The sequence below is a fragment of the Fundulus heteroclitus genome, chromosome 3 (genome assembly GCF_011125445.2).
Source record: "Fundulus heteroclitus isolate FHET01 chromosome 3, MU-UCD_Fhet_4.1, whole genome shotgun sequence".
NCBI lineage: Eukaryota > Metazoa > Chordata > Actinopteri > Cyprinodontiformes > Fundulidae > Fundulus > Fundulus heteroclitus.
Genome location: NC_046363.1, coordinates 29369042 through 29386037, shown reverse-complemented (window position 1 = coordinate 29386037; position 16996 = coordinate 29369042). Strand labels below are relative to the sequence as shown.

At 40.0% G+C, this 16996-nt stretch overlaps 1 protein-coding gene across 5 annotated transcripts; it reads right to left on the bottom strand.

The window, feature by feature from the left end:
* Window positions 1-470: 470 nt before the first annotated feature.
* znf384b (zinc finger protein 384 b) lies at window positions 471-16244 on the bottom strand. Of its 5 annotated transcripts, XM_036135157.1 has the most exons (12): window positions 15905-16235; window positions 12541-12608; window positions 12217-12445; window positions 11674-11787; window positions 9325-9348; window positions 7615-7769; window positions 7431-7522; window positions 6549-6773; window positions 2388-2555; window positions 2201-2279; window positions 1928-2086; window positions 471-1783 (listed from the first exon to the last, which is right to left on the bottom strand). In XM_036135157.1, exons 2-12 carry the CDS (start codon window positions 12604-12606, stop codon window positions 1406-1408), a joined length of 1689 nt encoding a protein of 562 aa, XP_035991050.1. In that variant the 5' UTR covers window positions 12607-12608; window positions 15905-16235; the 3' UTR covers window positions 471-1405. The 5 variants fall into 5 exon arrangements, with proteins under 5 accessions (XP_035991050.1, XP_035991052.1, XP_035991051.1 ...); XM_036135159.1 differs by lacking the exon at window positions 6549-6773 and having other exon boundaries at window positions 15905-16234; XM_036135158.1 differs by lacking the exon at window positions 9325-9348 and having other exon boundaries at window positions 15905-16232.
* Between the last annotated feature and the right edge of the window lie 752 nt (window positions 16245-16996).

The window sequence follows — 16996 nt, the reverse complement described above, 5'->3', positions numbered from 1 at the left end:
TAGAATCATCCATCTCTGATATCCATGTAGTTGTGGCAATCACAATTTTCCATGCACCTGCTTTAAAATAAAAACAAATCCCATCAAGTTCTACGTAGATATTAAATAGTATTGGGAAGTTTGCTGATCATTTAATTTAAAGAAACAGCTTTTTAAGGTCACAAAGGAAATAATTAGTATCAGGCAATCCTTTTCTGCAGAGAAAAAAGATGCATTGGCCTTTTCAGGTTGGGGGTCTCAGTTCCCTCCTGATCCTGTTAATTCTGTAAACCAATGGAAGCCAGTGAATGAAAAAAAAGAGAATTCTTCCCTGGTGGGTATTATATACATTATAGACAGTGTCCAGTTTTTTTTTTACCAAAAACAAAATAACATAATAGTTAGTCAGAACATTAGTTATCCATTCCAGTGAGCCTTTGTGACGCCTAAAAAATTACCTGTACCACTCAAGTACAATGGGAGAAATGAAATATTTTTATATTCTTTATTGTACTTTAAGCATAAAGAAGAGCTGCACAAACTTTAAATGAGTTAATGTTTCTGTAAAGAAGCATTATAAACATTGTTAATGTGGAAGTATTATAGCAAGAGCACATTTGGATAACATTACCTTACAGACATACACACAAAGTAGTACACTTGATTACATGACAGCTGAAGTGCTTTATTTCTTCAAAAGGTCATGTGAACTTGTAAATAAATTTATCTTTTAACTCATTAGATATTCAATCATACTTAATAAAGTGGTAGTATATATCTTTACATACTTGATTGTTTTTTTTTGTTTTTTTCCTGAAAAGGAATTCACCGTTTAGATCCCTTTCTTAGGTTTAAAAGATCAAAAGCACGTATGCTATACCGACAGCAGAGGCAATAACAGTGATGTAAAAACTGAAACGCTGTATGAAAGTATAAAAAATTACCTTCACAGTTAACTGCCTACTTTCATGGCTGCTGTGGTCAAACCTGTGTCTGGTTGGAAGATGTTTTTTTTTTTTTTTTTTTTTTTTTTTGTGGTAACAATAAAAAGAAACAAGTTATCTTGGACAGATCCCATCCTAAAACCATCACTGTGATGGATTGAAACACACTTAGTCTTTAAATGCAGTTTCCACTCAAGACAGAAAAAAAAACTAAGCAGAAAGGGGAAACAGAGAAAACATGGCAGAAACGAAAACCAATTTAAAAAAAAAAAAAAAAAAAGAAGAAAATAAAACAGTCTTCATTATAACATGTTAGCAAATATGTTGTCCTGTCTGCCTGGACTCAGCGTTCGAGCACAGTCACGTGTTGCAGAGCTTCTATATTTATCCTAGTATTGCTTTAATCCTTTGACTCTCCGTCCTCGGATTGACTTTACTCTTGATTCAAGTACCTCCCGACCGGCGGCTTCCTTCGTTCGCCTCTAAGAGTTGAGGTGTTCCACTTGGATTGTGGACGCCGACACAGTGAGACAGAGGTCTTTGTGGGAAATGAGGTCCGCCACGCTGACTGGTTTGTACTGGATGTCGCCAGCCGACACCGTTTTATACTGGTGCAGGTCAAACGGACAGGGCATGGCGTCTGTCTGGGGGTAGCTGCTCTGGCTTTGTCCTTGCTGACCTCCGCCTGCCGCCGAGCTCCCCGCGGCTCGGCGCGACCCTCCGTCTGTGCTCTCCCCCCGGCTCTGAGCTCCAGCCTGGCCCTGGCTTTGCCTCTGTTGCGACGACTGTGCCCCAGAGCCTGCGGGGGCGTTCAACTGGTCTGGGTTGTGTTTCTCCATGTGTTTCACCAGATACGTCTCCTGAGATGAGGGGGGGATAGGTAAAGGGGAAACAGTGGACACATGACTACACGGTGTAAAGTAGCTGCCAGGCGTCTGATGCCAGTGCGGCGTTTCATAGTGTTTCATGTAGAAATGCTCTTCAGAAATGGACATTTGTCTTACTGATGTATAAGAGCGGTTGCAGAGACCACACGAGTAGATCTTGGCGTGTTTGACAGTGTGTGTGGACATGTGCACCTCCAGGCTTGCTGCGTCTATGTATCCTTTATTGCAGTTGGGGCATTTGTACGGCTTGTCTTTGTTGTGCTGACGCCGGTGGGACTGGGAGAAAATAATAATAATTTAAAATAAAAAATAAAAAAATAAAAAAAACGGATTAAAAAAATGGCTCCATCAAACTTCTTCATCACATCAATAAAAGAAATTCCTTCTCACCTGTAAATTTGATAGTTGTGTGAAGGATTTCTCACAGCCTGGATGGATGCATTTGTACGGCCGATCCCCGGTGTGAATTCTGCATTAGATAAAAAAAAAAAAAAAAAAGACACAAACACACACACATGTACAAAGACTCCTGCAACACACGGGTAGGCGTGAAACCCAAGACGAGAGCTGGACTTACCTGCTGTGCTGCTGGAGGTGACTGAGCTGTCTGAAGCACTTGTCGCAGTACGAGCAGGAGTAAGGTTTCACTCCGGTGTGGATGCGGACGTGCTGAGCCAGGTAGCTGGAGTTGGCGAAGGACTTCGTACAGTGGGGACACTTGTGGGGTTTGGACTCCGTGTGGTTACTGATGGAGGACAGACAGGACGGGGGGGAAAGAGACCCAAAAAAGAAATAAATCACAAAGAAAACAAAAACTTTTGTGTCAGCAATCAATTAGAAATTGGAGATTTTAACTACGCAAGTTTAATAAAAGGAATAATTATTCTTGTTCCCAAAAAAAGGAAAAGAAAATGTTGGCACTGTTCTTAGGTATTTAAATTGAATGCAATAATTTGAACAAAACACATCTCTGTAGAATATAAGAACATCAAAAAATAAAGTCAATTTGAAGGTAAAAAATTATTTCATGTAAAAAGAAAAAAGATATTAGGGGACAGAAGGACAATCAGATGAACAAAAGGATGAAAAGATGGACAGACAAACGGGTGGCTAAACGGATAGATGGCTGGAGTAATTAAACAGTTAGATTGGTGATGTTGCTATTAAAGAATAAATAAAAACGAGAAAAATTAGCTATTCCCATCGGCTTCAGCAAGCTGTTTTTAGACAGCAGGATAAAGTTAGCCTTTTTTTTTTTTTTTAAATCATCTTTATTGTCATTGCAACGTCCATTCCAACGAAATTTGTTCGCTCCATTTAACCCGTCCCCTTGGGGAGCAGTGCGCTGCCACTGTGCGGCGCCCGGGGAGCAATCTGGGGATAAGGGACCCAAACCAGTAGGCCACCACTCCTGGTCCTTGCCGGACTAATCATGGCGCTTTTCTGTAACCATAACAGTCAAGATGGCGGCTCCAACGGAGCGATGTTTTAACAATGCCCTTTGTTATGTCCTGAACGAGCTGGATATATTTCTTTAAAACCTCAACAACTGGCTGCTCTAAGGGCTGAACCAGAGCGTGTTGCTTGGTCACATCCGTAGTTATCTGACTGGTTCTAGCCTGTTAGTCCCACCGGACCAGGGCTCCACCCGCTGCTTTCCAGACTGATGCGCCGCGTTTACCGTGTAAGTCAGTCAGGCTGGCCAGGCTAGTAAAAAGGAACCATCTTAAACAGCAGTAAACATAAAATCTTTGCAATAATTAAAGCATTTGCTGCAGCCATTGATGTTTTCCAAAGTCTGTCTTCTTTAAAAAAACACAGCCAACATACATTCTGCCATACCACAAGAGTGAAGCTTTAGAAGCAAAAGTTTTAGGTGTTAAATTACTCTTCCTTTGTTCCAGAGCTGTCACATTTGTGCATTATTTTATAATAAAAAAAAAACCAGAAAGACAGAAGAGGCTGCAAAACGCTGGAACGGCTAAAGTTTTTATGCTCTGAATGAGTTGGAAAAAGTTTTTATTTCTCTAGATTCCAAATTTCTGAACTGTTTTAGTTTAAGCAGAGCTGATGCAACAGGGTGGCTAACATAGCTGACGCAAACTGTTTTTATACTAGTTTCAATAATCACATTTTAGAAAACTGCATTCATTTAAATGATAAAAAAAAAAAAAAAAAAACAGGATAGGATGTTTTGATTATGTTCACCAAAGATTAAGTGTTTGCTTATCCCAAATTGTTGTATTCCTCATCTGCCTTTTGCAGGCTGTTTTTTTTTTTTTTTTGGGAAAGGTTAACAAATAGATCAGCTCAGATCAGCATACATTCAGAAACGAAACGTAAATACAGAAACAGAACCAAACACAGCTTTGCAGCAAACCACTTCTAAACACTCACCAATGTCTAATTTACTAAGAATATAGAAGAAAAAAAAAAAACATGAATCAGGAAGCCTAACAGATGTTAAAATAAAGGGTTGGGAAAAATAATAATGAGGGAATGAGCCAACGGGTTTGCATGAAAGACAAACAAAAAGGCAGGAAAGCAAACGAAGGAGGAAACATCTGATGCGGCGCAAGCAGAACACAGACCAGCAAGATGTGCCACACACACAATCAGCAAGATAGAAAACAAAAAGATTATAACTGAATTAACACGGACCCGGACATTCAAGCTGTCCTTTCCGATTATTGCATGAATTATGTACAATCTTGTTAGCGTTCCAGAAAGGTCTAATCTGAAATCGGATTGCCTGAAAAGGTCACTGGATGCTACTAGAGGCATGTAATATGCCTCTGCACATCACTCTCTTGTCGTCCTTATGAAAGAGAAGCAGGACAGCAGCCTGGGCTCCCGGAGGAGCTCGGCTCGACAGCTGAACAGGACAGGGACACAGACGTGGACAAATCTGTTGGTGCCCTTACCCCTTATTTAAACAATGCTTCATTTGCCTAGAGAAATGATTAACAGGTGATTCTGTATAATGAACACGGTCGGTATGTGACAGAGTAAACCGACTGAAAGAGAACATATTCACTGTGATCTCACTAAGAGAATAGCATGGACAAAGGTGTTGGTACCTGTAAAGACTATTAACCTTTGCATTTTACTCGCGTGTCAAACTAATGGTTTGCTTTAATGTCGCAGGCGCCTAGCAGGCCTTTCATCTGCCGTTCAGCCCATTTAAAAGGCAGCAAGCAGAGTAGTTTGGTCACGTGTGCGTCGCACTGAAGATGAACCCAACAAAGCAAATACGAGAAGCTGCCTGAGGAGATCGCAGAGACCATGGTACGGTTGCACCTCAATACAATAAAACGGCATTGAGGAGCTAATTTATTTTTTCAGTAACCTAATTCAAAAAGGAGAGTAATTTAGTTCATTGTGCGCACACACACGGGGGAATAGTTCAAGCATTTAATTCTGCTAATTTTGATGATTAAGGGTTACAGCTAATGAAAACTCAAAGCTCGGTTTCTCAGAAAATCAGATGACTGATAAAAATCTTTTTTTAAAACAGAGAAATGTTGAGCAAGACTGCTGACCAGACAGTTCAGTCCAGCAAACAGAGACTCCCTCCACAAAATGCAACCGCTATAGGAGCCGGCCGCCGTATCCAGGCAAAATACTCATTCCACTGGCAGATAATCTTATTTACCTGCTCAAATCAAAGACAAATACACTAACTTTAAGAACATTATAGTTATTTTTAGATCCATTTTTGCAGTGTAGAACCACAGGCTGGTCCCTCACCGTGCTCCGCTGCATCAATGCAGTAATTCATGCAAACAGAACCCAGACCAACCACTCAGTGGATATACTGCACAGTCCAGAAACACTTTTTCAGCATGCTGACATTTGTCCATTATAAAAAAAAAACCTAACATTCTATATATTGTGTCTAAAATAAAATTGATATTTTCTGAGAAACGTAAGCTTGAGTTTTTATAAGATGTAAGCAACAATCATCAAAATCGACAGAACTTGACGGCTGAAACGTATCAGTTACTGTCTAAATAAACATCATTTATGAATTGAATTACTGAAATAAACTTCTCGATGACATTCTCATTTACTGAGATGCACCCAAATAGGCTACACGACTATCTCCAAACAGTTTAACGCTCCTTTTCCAAAGTTATCCGTAATCCTACAAGGAATGATTGTGCGATGTAGCCAACCTCAAAAAGGAAGGTGTCCCTTTTCCTTTTTTTAAACCATAATGGCTCACAAGGGCTCGAAAATTTAAAGAAACACAGCAAGCTGAGACTTTCAGGTAGAATATTCTTGAGTGCTTTGAGAGAAAGCTGGAGTTTTTTTTTTCTTTTTTGGCAACTCACATCAGCTTTACATTCTCAGAGAAAAGACTATAACTGCTACAAAAGATGCAGGGGGCTTAGTTTTGTTTTGGAACTGCTTAATGAGCCCTGATCCAAATCCTGCTGAGCATCAACAGACGGGTCTGAAAATGACAGCGTGAAAATGTTAAATTAAAAGGTACAATCTTTTTTTTGTCCATGCAATTTTCACCAATATAAAGTATTAAATAGATTTTTAATAATCCAAAGCCAAGTCCGATTTGTCACATATGTAATAAAAACAATGGATCCAAACAAACGGTCAGTTTCAAGTTGTTAGGCGTATTCTATTGGTTTTAATCGGGGAAGGGTAGCAACAAACTTCTCCGCGTCTGTGGTGCGGAGGAGACAACCGAGGGAAGAGAGGGCGGGGTCTGCAGTACCGTGAGTGCTGCTGTAAGTGACTGAGCTGCCTGAAAGATTTCTGACAGTAGGAGCAGGTGTAAGGCTTGGCCCCGCTGTGGATGCGGATGTGCTGGGCCAGGTAGCTCGAGTTGGCGAAAGACTTGGCGCAGTGAGGACACTTGTGAGGTTTGGCCTCTGTGTGCGACTTGGAGTGGATCTGCATGTCAGACTTACTGAAGAAGGTCGCCGCACACATCCGGCACCTACAGGCGGAGAGACACAGAAAGGGGAGGCCGGGATGGAGGAAGGACAACCAGAAGGAGGGAAACAAAACCAGAAAAAGGCAAAAAAAATAAAAATAAACAGAAGATGGGATGGGTGGGGGTGGGGGAGATCAGGACATGTGAGATTGGAAAAGGAGGAAAATGGAGTAATGAGTCAGATAATTAAGGTATAGGAGAAAATTTATTATAAAAGAAAAAAAAAAAAAATCAACGAAGGCAGAAGTGGGTTAATAAATGTGTCACACATCCGGACAACACAAAAAGATGTTAATGGGAAAATTTAGTAAAAACAGAAAAGACAGATATAAAACAGAGGAAGAGAGGGCTATATACGAGAGAGAAAGGAGGGAAAAAAAAAACAAACAAAAAAAACAGAAGCAAGGCTAATGTGCAGCGTATGTGCAGAAGCAGAGAGGACCTACAGAGAGCAGTGATGTGTTTGGTTCTTAAGTACGTCATCAAACATCTGCTACAAAGACTCATGTCCGGCCAAAACATGCGGAAATAGGATGTTTAGAAGAGCTACTTGTGCGTGTTTGTGTCTGTGTCAGCAGCGCCTAGCTGGTCTATAAAAGCTGAGCGTCGATGCAGCCGGAGCGAGGATGCACGGCAGAAGCTCGTTGCTTAAAAGCGTACCTGTATGTCTTTGTGGCGTCCTTATGGCCGTGCCCTTCGTCCTCATTAGACAGCTCGTATGGATCTCCGGTGTGATGCTGCAAAGAAGACACCTTTCCAAAACAAAAACAAGATATTTGAACATGACTTCCCCCCCCCACCCCAGCTAAAACAACCACATTTTGCTCTGTAGTTCATTTCTTACCTGTCCAGCAGGTGTCAGGTGTGTCAGTATTAGTGTGTCGTTTCCTGGCCCACCCAGAGTGGTCACTCTAGACATGGTCGCCTTCTTCTTTCTCCCTCGTTTGGAGGGTGACGGCATCACGACTACGTGGGACGTCCCGTCTCCTTCTTTCTTGTCTACAACGAGATGGAAACTTCCACTTAGAAACGAGGAACCCTCTTAGAGAGAGCAGCATCTTATAAAGCCTAAGTCGACGTTTCTCCAAGCTGCTAAGTCTATTCTCATCTACCTACTTTGAACAGGTTTCATGTTTTTCTGCCTTCTAAAAAAAATAGAAATAAAATGAACCGTGGGTCGTTATACCACCGGCACACTTGACGATTGCATTTCTATGTAGACCAGGGGTGTCAAACTCATTTTGGTTTAGGGGCCGCATTCAGCTTAATCTGATCTCAAGAGGGCCACACGAGTAAACTCATTGCAAGATTAAATAGAACCAAATAAATGTGGACTTGTTGTTGATTTTTATGTTAAATTAATTTCACTTTTACACAATATATTATGAATAACCTCAGCGTTTTTAAGAAAAGTATGTGCCATTTTGAACAATACTTTTACTCAGTTAAACATTTACTTGTGCATTATGCATAAGAACTGATCACAGTGATTGTACAATGTTGAAAAACATTTATTCACATTTTTTGGAACTTAAAAATACTGTCCTACATGACAAAATACATCAAACAGATAAAAATTAAGAAATTATTTAAATTTTTCCACACCTGAAGCTTAATCTGCTAATTAAATCACAGCGCCCCTCGTGGACAATATAGGAACTGCAGATTTTCAATTAAACGAAGTACATGTTTTTTTCAATAATTGTTTTATCATTCTCTTCCTTTTATCTCCTCTTTCTTTCACCTTCTCTTTTTTTCTTCTTGTTCTTTCTTTGCTCTCCTACTTTCCCATTGTAGTGTCCATATCATTTGAGATATTCCCCGCCTGAATCATAATAAAACTATTCACATTCATAAATCAAGCGGAGCACTATGGCAAAAGCCGTACTGCTCCACTTGTGAAAGTCAAATCTGATTAGCTCTTTTTGGCATTAAGACAACAATTCTTATTGCCACATAGTAAGACAGGACACTGAAGAAAAAAAAAAAATAATAATATATATATTTTTTTTTAAATAATGATAATGCATTTAGCCACCGGGCCCGATTAAGTTGTTCGGCGGGCCGGATTCGGCCCGTGGGCCGTAAGTTTGACACCCCTGATGTAGAGTGTGGCTTTAAGTCAATAATAATTATAATAATCCAACACTGTAGCAGATGATATGTCATCTTAAACTGATTCTCAGGTCATTTTAACTCACAGGTGCAACATAAACTGCACAAATAGATCCTCGCTACAGAATTTCCATAAATGCTACACCATTGGCACATTTACTTATCTCATGCTATGCAATGCAGACTCTCTCTGTGGCACAAATGAATGCTTACGCTCCTTAGCATAAACTCTTGAGATAGCTAAGAATTAGATGGAACCTGTTGGTGGATTTATTTGGCTTATCTGACCACTTAGGAGTCAGCGTGCAGAGTAGGGCTGGGCGATATGGCTTAAAAACTAAATCTCTGACTTTGCTTTACCAAATCTAATGGATAGATTTTTTTTTTTTAGCTTTCATTTCATGACAACAAATTACTGAAATTATTTTTAATAACTTACATAGCATCTCATCTGGATGTTGACCTGAATTGAAAATGCAAATATTTAGAAGTTTGAAACATGGCAAAACCAAATGGTAACAGCTGCACCCCCCCATCCATATTAAGCAATAAAAATATAACACAAAATGTTTGCTGGTATTGCACATTTAAAAACAGGCTTCACTTCACTTGGGTAACTTCATATTAACTTAGAATAAGTAAGTAAATTCATAAATTAAAGCGTTCCATCTTAGAGTAAAACAGTATTTTAACAATATATATTCCTAAACATATATTCAACATTGCATGCTATTAGCAAAACAAATTTCCCATTTCGGGACTGATATAATGCAAAGTTTCATGAAAGCCCAGAAGAGTTCAATGGCCAAACAAATCTCAATTTAATCTTTAGGAATTGCGAATTCTACTTAATTAATAAAATCGATTATGGATTAAAAATTAAATGTCCGATTTTATCATACCAAATCTGATTATTCGATTTATTCCTCCTTTTTGTTTCATAAAAAGAAATTAAAGAAATTATTTTAAAACCTTGCTTTTATGTGAAGCATTTTGTCAGGGAGTTGACCTGAATTCAAAGTGCAACTATAAACAAGCTGTGAAACATGCCTGTAAAACAAGATGGCAGCCGTGCCATTATAAACAATGAAAATATAACAAAACATTTGCTGCTAGTGGTATTACACATTGAGCTAAGAACAGGCTTCACTGCACTTGTGAACTTCAAACTAAGTTTAAAAAAAAAGTAAATAAGTAAATGAAGTACCTCGTATTATGGTAAAAAAAAGTTTTCCACTTAACAATATTTTGACAATATATTTGCCTAAACATATATTCAGCATCACAGGCTGTTCTCTTCATGGAAACCCAATGAGTGTATTGGCAAAATAAAATCCAGATTTTCCAAAAATGAAATCTTAAAGAATTGTAAATTAGAATTAATCGATTAAATCGATTTATCGCCCAGCCCTACCAGCCTTGCAAACAGTAATAAATGTTCAGCCCAAGAGGGTCACGCGATAACCAAATATGAAAAAAGAAAAACTGAAAAAAAAAAAGAAAAAGGTGACAGTGTAAAATATAGATTTGTATTTTGATCTGCTAGTTTACAAGGAGAAATAATTAATTTCAAACCGTCTACCACGTTTATATTTAATATTTAATATATGGCTGATATTCTCTACAAATTGTTTTTAGGGTTTAACAAAATAACAAAGTAGCAGTGAAGGCATAATTAGGCCGTTTGGACTGTAAAAATGGCCGACTCCTCGCCTTTCCCTAGGTGAACCTGAACCAAAGTAAAAAATAAAGGAAAATATTTTTAGTGTCACTCTACTGACTGGTGCCTCTGACTCGCTCTCACTTTATTTGCATGTGAAGCGAGTAGCTGAGACCTAATCATTCAGGGCGGACTCTGCAGAAAGGCGTGAACGCTCGCGCTCAGAGTTGGCCGCTTGCATCTGAATCAGATAGCAAGCGCGGCTTGTTGATACTGGGTCTGGAGAACAAGGCCGACGGGCTTCTCCAGAAACCTGTTTTCCTGCGATGCCGCAAACGAGTCAGGACAAAGACGATTGTGTTACGAAGAAATCGGTAGTCGGCCTCTGTTTTGTGGTCACTCACACGCCTTGCTTCTAGTCTTCGCATTTGCAAAACAAAATACGATCGAAAGCCTTTCACAACTACCCAAACCCTCGTGAACCGTTCCTCTTTTGCACATCAAAGCCGAAGACTTTATTGTGTTTTACTGAGATATTATGCGCCTGACCAACACAGTGTGGTTCATAATTGAACCTTTTAGGTTTTTATCTAAATATTAACTTAGAATAAGTAAATCTTTAAATTAACTTAGAAAAAATGCAACCAACGTGCAATAACTAATGTGCAATTCTATTTAATACACTGTGCAATAATCCTGAAAGAAGTGACTTCTGCTGCTATTTCTTTTTGTATTTTTTTTTTCCTTTCTTTTTGCTTTTTCTTACCTACTTCTTTTGATCCATGGTATAACGAGGACACACTGTTTATATATTTGATGCACCTCGTCCTACTTGACTCCTCTTTCCTATGACTACTGATTACTGAGCCGATGTGACATGTGAATTTTTCCAATGTGAGATCATTAAAGCTTATCATATCTTATCTAAAAAGATTTGAAAATATGTTTCTTCCGCTTAAAAATGAATGCGCATCTTTGTGTTTGCAGGATCCCCTGGCGATCCCAAGACAACAGCGTGCAGTTTGAGGCTGTAACCTGACAAAACGCATTAATGTTTAAAGGGGTATTAATAACTTTGGAAGGCGCCGCTGAGGTTTCCGTCAGCTCATTATCCTGCGCGTGTTTCACCTGTAGAATGAAGCGCTGAAACGATCATGGTGGTCGCTGGATGACCGGAGACAAACGACTGAGAGGACGTGGGAGAGACCAGCGTTCCCTGAGGTGTCGTGATCACCAGTCCAGCTGCACGGACAGAGAGAGAGACAGAGAGAGAGATGGTGGCAGAAACTGTAGTAGGCTGACATAAATTTATCATCAAATGCATATTTCATCCCATCTGCATGAGCCTGGAAGTGGTAAAGCAGGATTACAAAAAGAGTATGCAAAAAGACAAAGAGCTGCTGAATCATTTCTGAGAAGCGCCCCGTGGCTGTGGAATGAAAGGAGAGACGCACAGATGTTCATTTTAGCCCCGGGCCGTCCTGTCGGCGCCGTTTGTTCCCGTCGCCTGAATCATTTAACGCTCTGCGGTTATGAACCCGGGCTGAGCTGCGGAGTCGCTGCAGAGTCGCTGCAGCCCCTCTGCCTCGGCAGACGTTACGTCGGGGGTTTCAGCTGTTACAGGCGACAGGGAACGGGGCCCTAAAGGCTCCTGTAGGGCGAAAAAGGTACCTGCTGTCATGATGCCCGCGGAGGGGACGGGCAACACTGTGATGTTCTGGGTGCTGTGAGGGGGGTGGAGGTGTGGCGCGCCGCCGGCCTGCCCGCCTCCGTCTGCCTTGCCTCCGGGAGTTGGGATGGTGAGGAGAGTCGTCTGGTAGTGGGAGGCTGAAGGCGGAGGGAACGAGGCGTTCTTCTCCTGGTGCTCCTTCACCTTGTTCAGAAACATGGCATTCTCCAGCTGCCAGGAGAGGAGAGGGAAGAGGATGTCGTCACGGCTTTTCACGAGGAGTTAATCATCTTGGTTTAAATCAACCCTAAATGCAGCGTGTATACCTGTGCGGGCACCGTGGGGACAGCGGACCAGAAGTACGATGAGTTGAAATGAGAGTCTTCCATCATTTCTGGGGGAAAAAAACAACAAACAAAAAAACGCAAGAACAGTAAATTATAAGGATTCATAAACCTGCCAAATAAGATAAAGACACAATGAAACTCCACTTGAATGATCTAAATGTTCCAGGAACCCACTTCTTTCAACTTTAAAGGGGGCCGAGATTGGAGGCAGAGCCGGTGACGACGACGACGATGATTAAGATATGTTACGAATGAAAGGATTAGATGGGATCCAATCAGTTCTTTCAGCACCAGGCTTGATTCACTTCTCGTCACTCATTTTCAGTAATCTATTCATACAGAACAAAAAAAACCAACCAATTCAATCTTTCCTATGCCTGCTGGCTGCGATAAGTGTAAGCCTGTAGGATGAATTTATTATTTGCAGAGCAGCGTATAGGAGCTTTAGTGCCATTATGTTGCTGGTAATAATGCTTACAGTAATAAGAAGGAACACTGTCCCCTGCACTTCCTGGTCTTGCTTGAATTGCAGACAGTTTGTTGCAAGTTTTTAAAAAGAGACTGAAAAGTTCCCAACCTTTATTTTGAGAACATTTGTTCGACAGGGAATAAAATTGCACAATGCGTTTCTATATATTCATCCTGAGCTTTACTCCAAACCAACCAGGGAATCGTTTATTCTTAGTCTCCTCTGACCAAAGCAGACAATTCCCGTCCAGCTCACAATCGCGAACGTTTACATTTGTGACTGTAGGAAAGAGAAGGCTTTTTTTTATGCTTTGCATACCTCCCCAACACGTGGCTAGAGTCAAATGTCCAAGATGGCGCTGCAGTTCTTCAACTTGAAATAAATCTCCCCTACTACTTTCTCACTTTGTGCGGTGTCAAAAGAAACCTTGTCCTGGGCGGGGCTGCACAATATATTACAGAAATATCGTCATCGCAACATCAGCGTGTGCGGTATCCACGCCACACGGGGCTGTTTGGAGTGCAATAGCTGTCGGCTAATATATTCCAAGTGTTATAAACTTGAATTTTACATGCAGCTGTAATTTGGTAATGCAAGTTGGAGAGAGTCTGACAGCGGCAGAGGCTGACACTGGACAAAAATGGCATTCGTCAAAAAGCTTAGGTTCACAGAGTGAGAGGGAGAGAATAGACATTCATCATGCTATCATCAAGATTTTCTAATATGATAAGATTTTCTGTTCATGCACAGCCCTTTGAATGTCTAGTTACTGAAAAGAACAATATAAATAAACTTGCCTTACTATACCTAATAAGAGTGCAGCCCTAGAAATGAGCCTCTGCGTCATGTTATATTCATGCAACAGAAATAAACTCATTAGAAGTTTGCAGAAATGCAGATCAACTTAAAGAAGTCTAAATTAAAATTGTATTTACTTTCCCTTATTGATAATAACTGTATTACAAATTGCTTCTTAATGTGGGATTCCTTCTTTTCACTAAATTAATCAAATTTAAAGGTTTGATTCCTCGAATTTATGCAGGGTGACATTGTACAACTTAAAATATGAATTTGTTTTAAGGATTTTAACACATCTGGGTGCTAAACCATGTGGCCGACACTGCTGTGGAAAAAAGGGTTTTGTGCCTTACAGATTTTGTTTGTTTTTGCTGTATTTGGCCAACTTAAATATTTCAGATCAAACTAATTTTGATATCGGAAAAGGAGAAGACAGACTTAGTACAAAATGCAGTTTTTAAATAATTTCATTATTAAAAGGGGTATAAAAAAAGCTTTCCAAAATAACATGGCCCAAAGTGAAAAAGTAGTTGCCATCTAATAACTGGTTGTGCCACTCTTGGTGGCGATAACCGCCATCAAGTGTTTTTCTGCAGCCTGACAGAAAGTCCTTTACATCTATCTATTTTTTTTCTCTGGATGCATTAAACAATTCTTAAGTAAGCCACTCAGTTCAAGCATCTAAATGAGATTTAAATCCAGACTTTGACTAGTCCACTCCAAATCCTTGCATTTTTTTATTTTTATACTTTAGCTATTGAAAGCTGTTGTTAACGGTATACTTTGGATCATGGGGATGCTGCATAACCTAAGTGCACACAGGCTTAAAGTCACAACCTGGTATCTGGACATTCTTCTTCAGGGTTTCCTGAGAAGGGAGCAAAATACATGCTTCCATAAATAGTGTGGGGTTCACTGATTCACTGGGGTGATAACATTTTAACTAGGATGACCATCGGTTTGGCTAACTGTTTTCCCCTTAATAAATTAAACAATCTTTTTTCTTCTTTTTTTTTTTTACAGGGGTTGTTTTTGATCATTACTCAAACGTTTAAGGGGATAAAAATACTCTTATCTATATATCTATATTTTTAGAATACTGTGCATAATTCTAAAAGTATAGATATATAGATGGCTGACGTGATTATAATCATGACATTAAATCGGAACCTTATCAAAGCAACTCAGCTTTAGGTTTTTAGCACTGCAGCATCTGATGACAGGAGATTCTGGATGGCAGCGATAAACCAGAGCAGCACCCTGAAACTAAGAGCTCATTTAAGCTAAACAGTCATTTTATTTTTAAACAGACGTCATTTTACTCCACTGTCACCGAAAGCATCTTCAGAACAAGGAAACCCTGCCGATCAAGTTAACAACAAAGTACAAAAGATGGGGACATTTGGGGAACCCATGAGAGCTCGGGGCTCTTTGAGGGCCCAGCCCTGTGAAGTATATGCGCAAAAGGGAAAACAATGTAAAGACGAATAATTAAAGTAACACTGTAACCTAAATAAAATATGTTTTTTTTAATGTAGCTTGAAGAAGAAAAATACCACTTCCTGATAGCCTCTGGTATTAATAAGCAGATACGGCTATTTTCTATGCTTTAGTCAATACACAAATTACCATTATATCAGTATTATAGCGTCTTAACGTAATTAGCGCTAAAATAATTAGTAGTAAACTGGCTTCAACGCCGTTTTGCCGTGAGCTAGCTTGAGGCTAACAGCGCTAGCTCGTATAAAGTGCTACATTATCGGCTCTAACTGTAACGCTGAAGCCCACAAGCAGGACTCCATTGGGGCCCAGTAGGTGCTGCGGTCGCTCCGGCCCACCGAGCCCATTGGCTGCGGCTAGCAGACAGTGTGTCTGTGTTGCTCTCCTGTCTGATTGAGAAAAAAAAAAAAAAAAAAAAAAAAAAAAAACATAACAAGCAAAGAAAAAAAAACCTAAAGGATAAAAAAAAAAAAAAGGGAAAAAAAAGAGAGGCCATCCTCACAGACTTCCGGCTGTGGCGGAGAGGCGGCAGCGGCAGTTGGACACATTTAGGGGAAGATTACAAACGATGTTTACCGGTTCAGACGGCCTCGTCCTTCTGTCCGAAACCCCAAACAGCGGGGATAACCTGTGCCCGGGGTCCAACTTTGTCAGGATTCCTGTAAATCAGTCAGTTTTCCTCCCCTCTCGCTCACTGTTTTACTATTTTTTTCTCTTTTTTTTTTCCTCCGCTTAGCTAGCTGCTCTGCCCGAGCTTCACTTCCTCTCGAAAAGGTCGTCAGACAAAAGGAGCGTGTCTGTGTTGATGTCATGTCCGGTATCTGATGGGGTGTTTGGTTTAAAAAAAAATTAACATGTCCTCCTTCGTTGGGCTTCAACAGCAGCTCCAGAGGCACGTTTCGGAAACAATCCGCTCTTGATTAGTTTTACTTTGCTGCTTTCAAAGATCAGATTGTAAAGAGCGGACAGAAGCCGTGGTGCTTTCACGTTCAGCTAAACGAATCGGACATCGATTAAATCTCCATGCTGTGCTCGCTTTTGATGAAGTGATTACAAAGCAAACAGTACAATGATCGAAAAAGTACGTATAAAAGATCACAACGTACGGAAATAAACCCGTTCATCTAAAATAAAAGAAAAAGATTAGCACTGTAATCCCGGTAATCTGCCACGATTGTGTCCTGTCCGATTAAACTTACCGAACGTGAAACATACCCAAATGTGGTTGTGTTTAACTAAATTTAAATTGTTTTTTTTTCTATAGATTTCAGCACAGTAGATATTTTTTTTCACAGTGCTGCAAAAATATTTATAGGTCTCGGTCTTTTTCCATAGTTTGTCACGTTTCAGCAACACATTTTCATGTATTTTATTGGCTGTCACAAAATAGCGCATGCATATGAAGAGGAAGAGACATACATGGTTTGATCATTTTGCTGTAAATGTATAGTGTAAAATTCTCTAAAACAGTTTTGGCCAGTACCCCCTCATAAAAAAAAGATGTTTCTATTTTTTACTTCAGTGAGTCTTTCCTGAATGAATACAAGCAATTAAAGAAGCCCATTAGAACTCTGGAGGTGCTGCAGAGATCCACAGTTCAGGTGAATCTACCGTAGGAAAAATATTACTAGTGGACATTCTGTTGCTGCAATTCCTGTAAAAAATATA

Bases quoted from the DNA above. Each gene is read 5' to 3' on its own strand.
- znf384b (XM_036135155.1), bottom strand. From the start codon at position 12,606: ATGATGGAAGACTCTCATTTCAACTCATCGTACTTCTGGTCCGCTGTC. The intron at 2,280-2,387 runs GTAAGTCCAGCT...TATCTAATGCAG, and splicing joins CACCTCCAGCAGCACAGCAG to AATTCACACCGGGGATCGGC. The intron at 2,087-2,200 runs GTGAGAAGGAAT...ATTTTCTCCCAG, and splicing joins CACAACTATCAAATTTACAG to TCCCACCGGCGTCAGCACAA.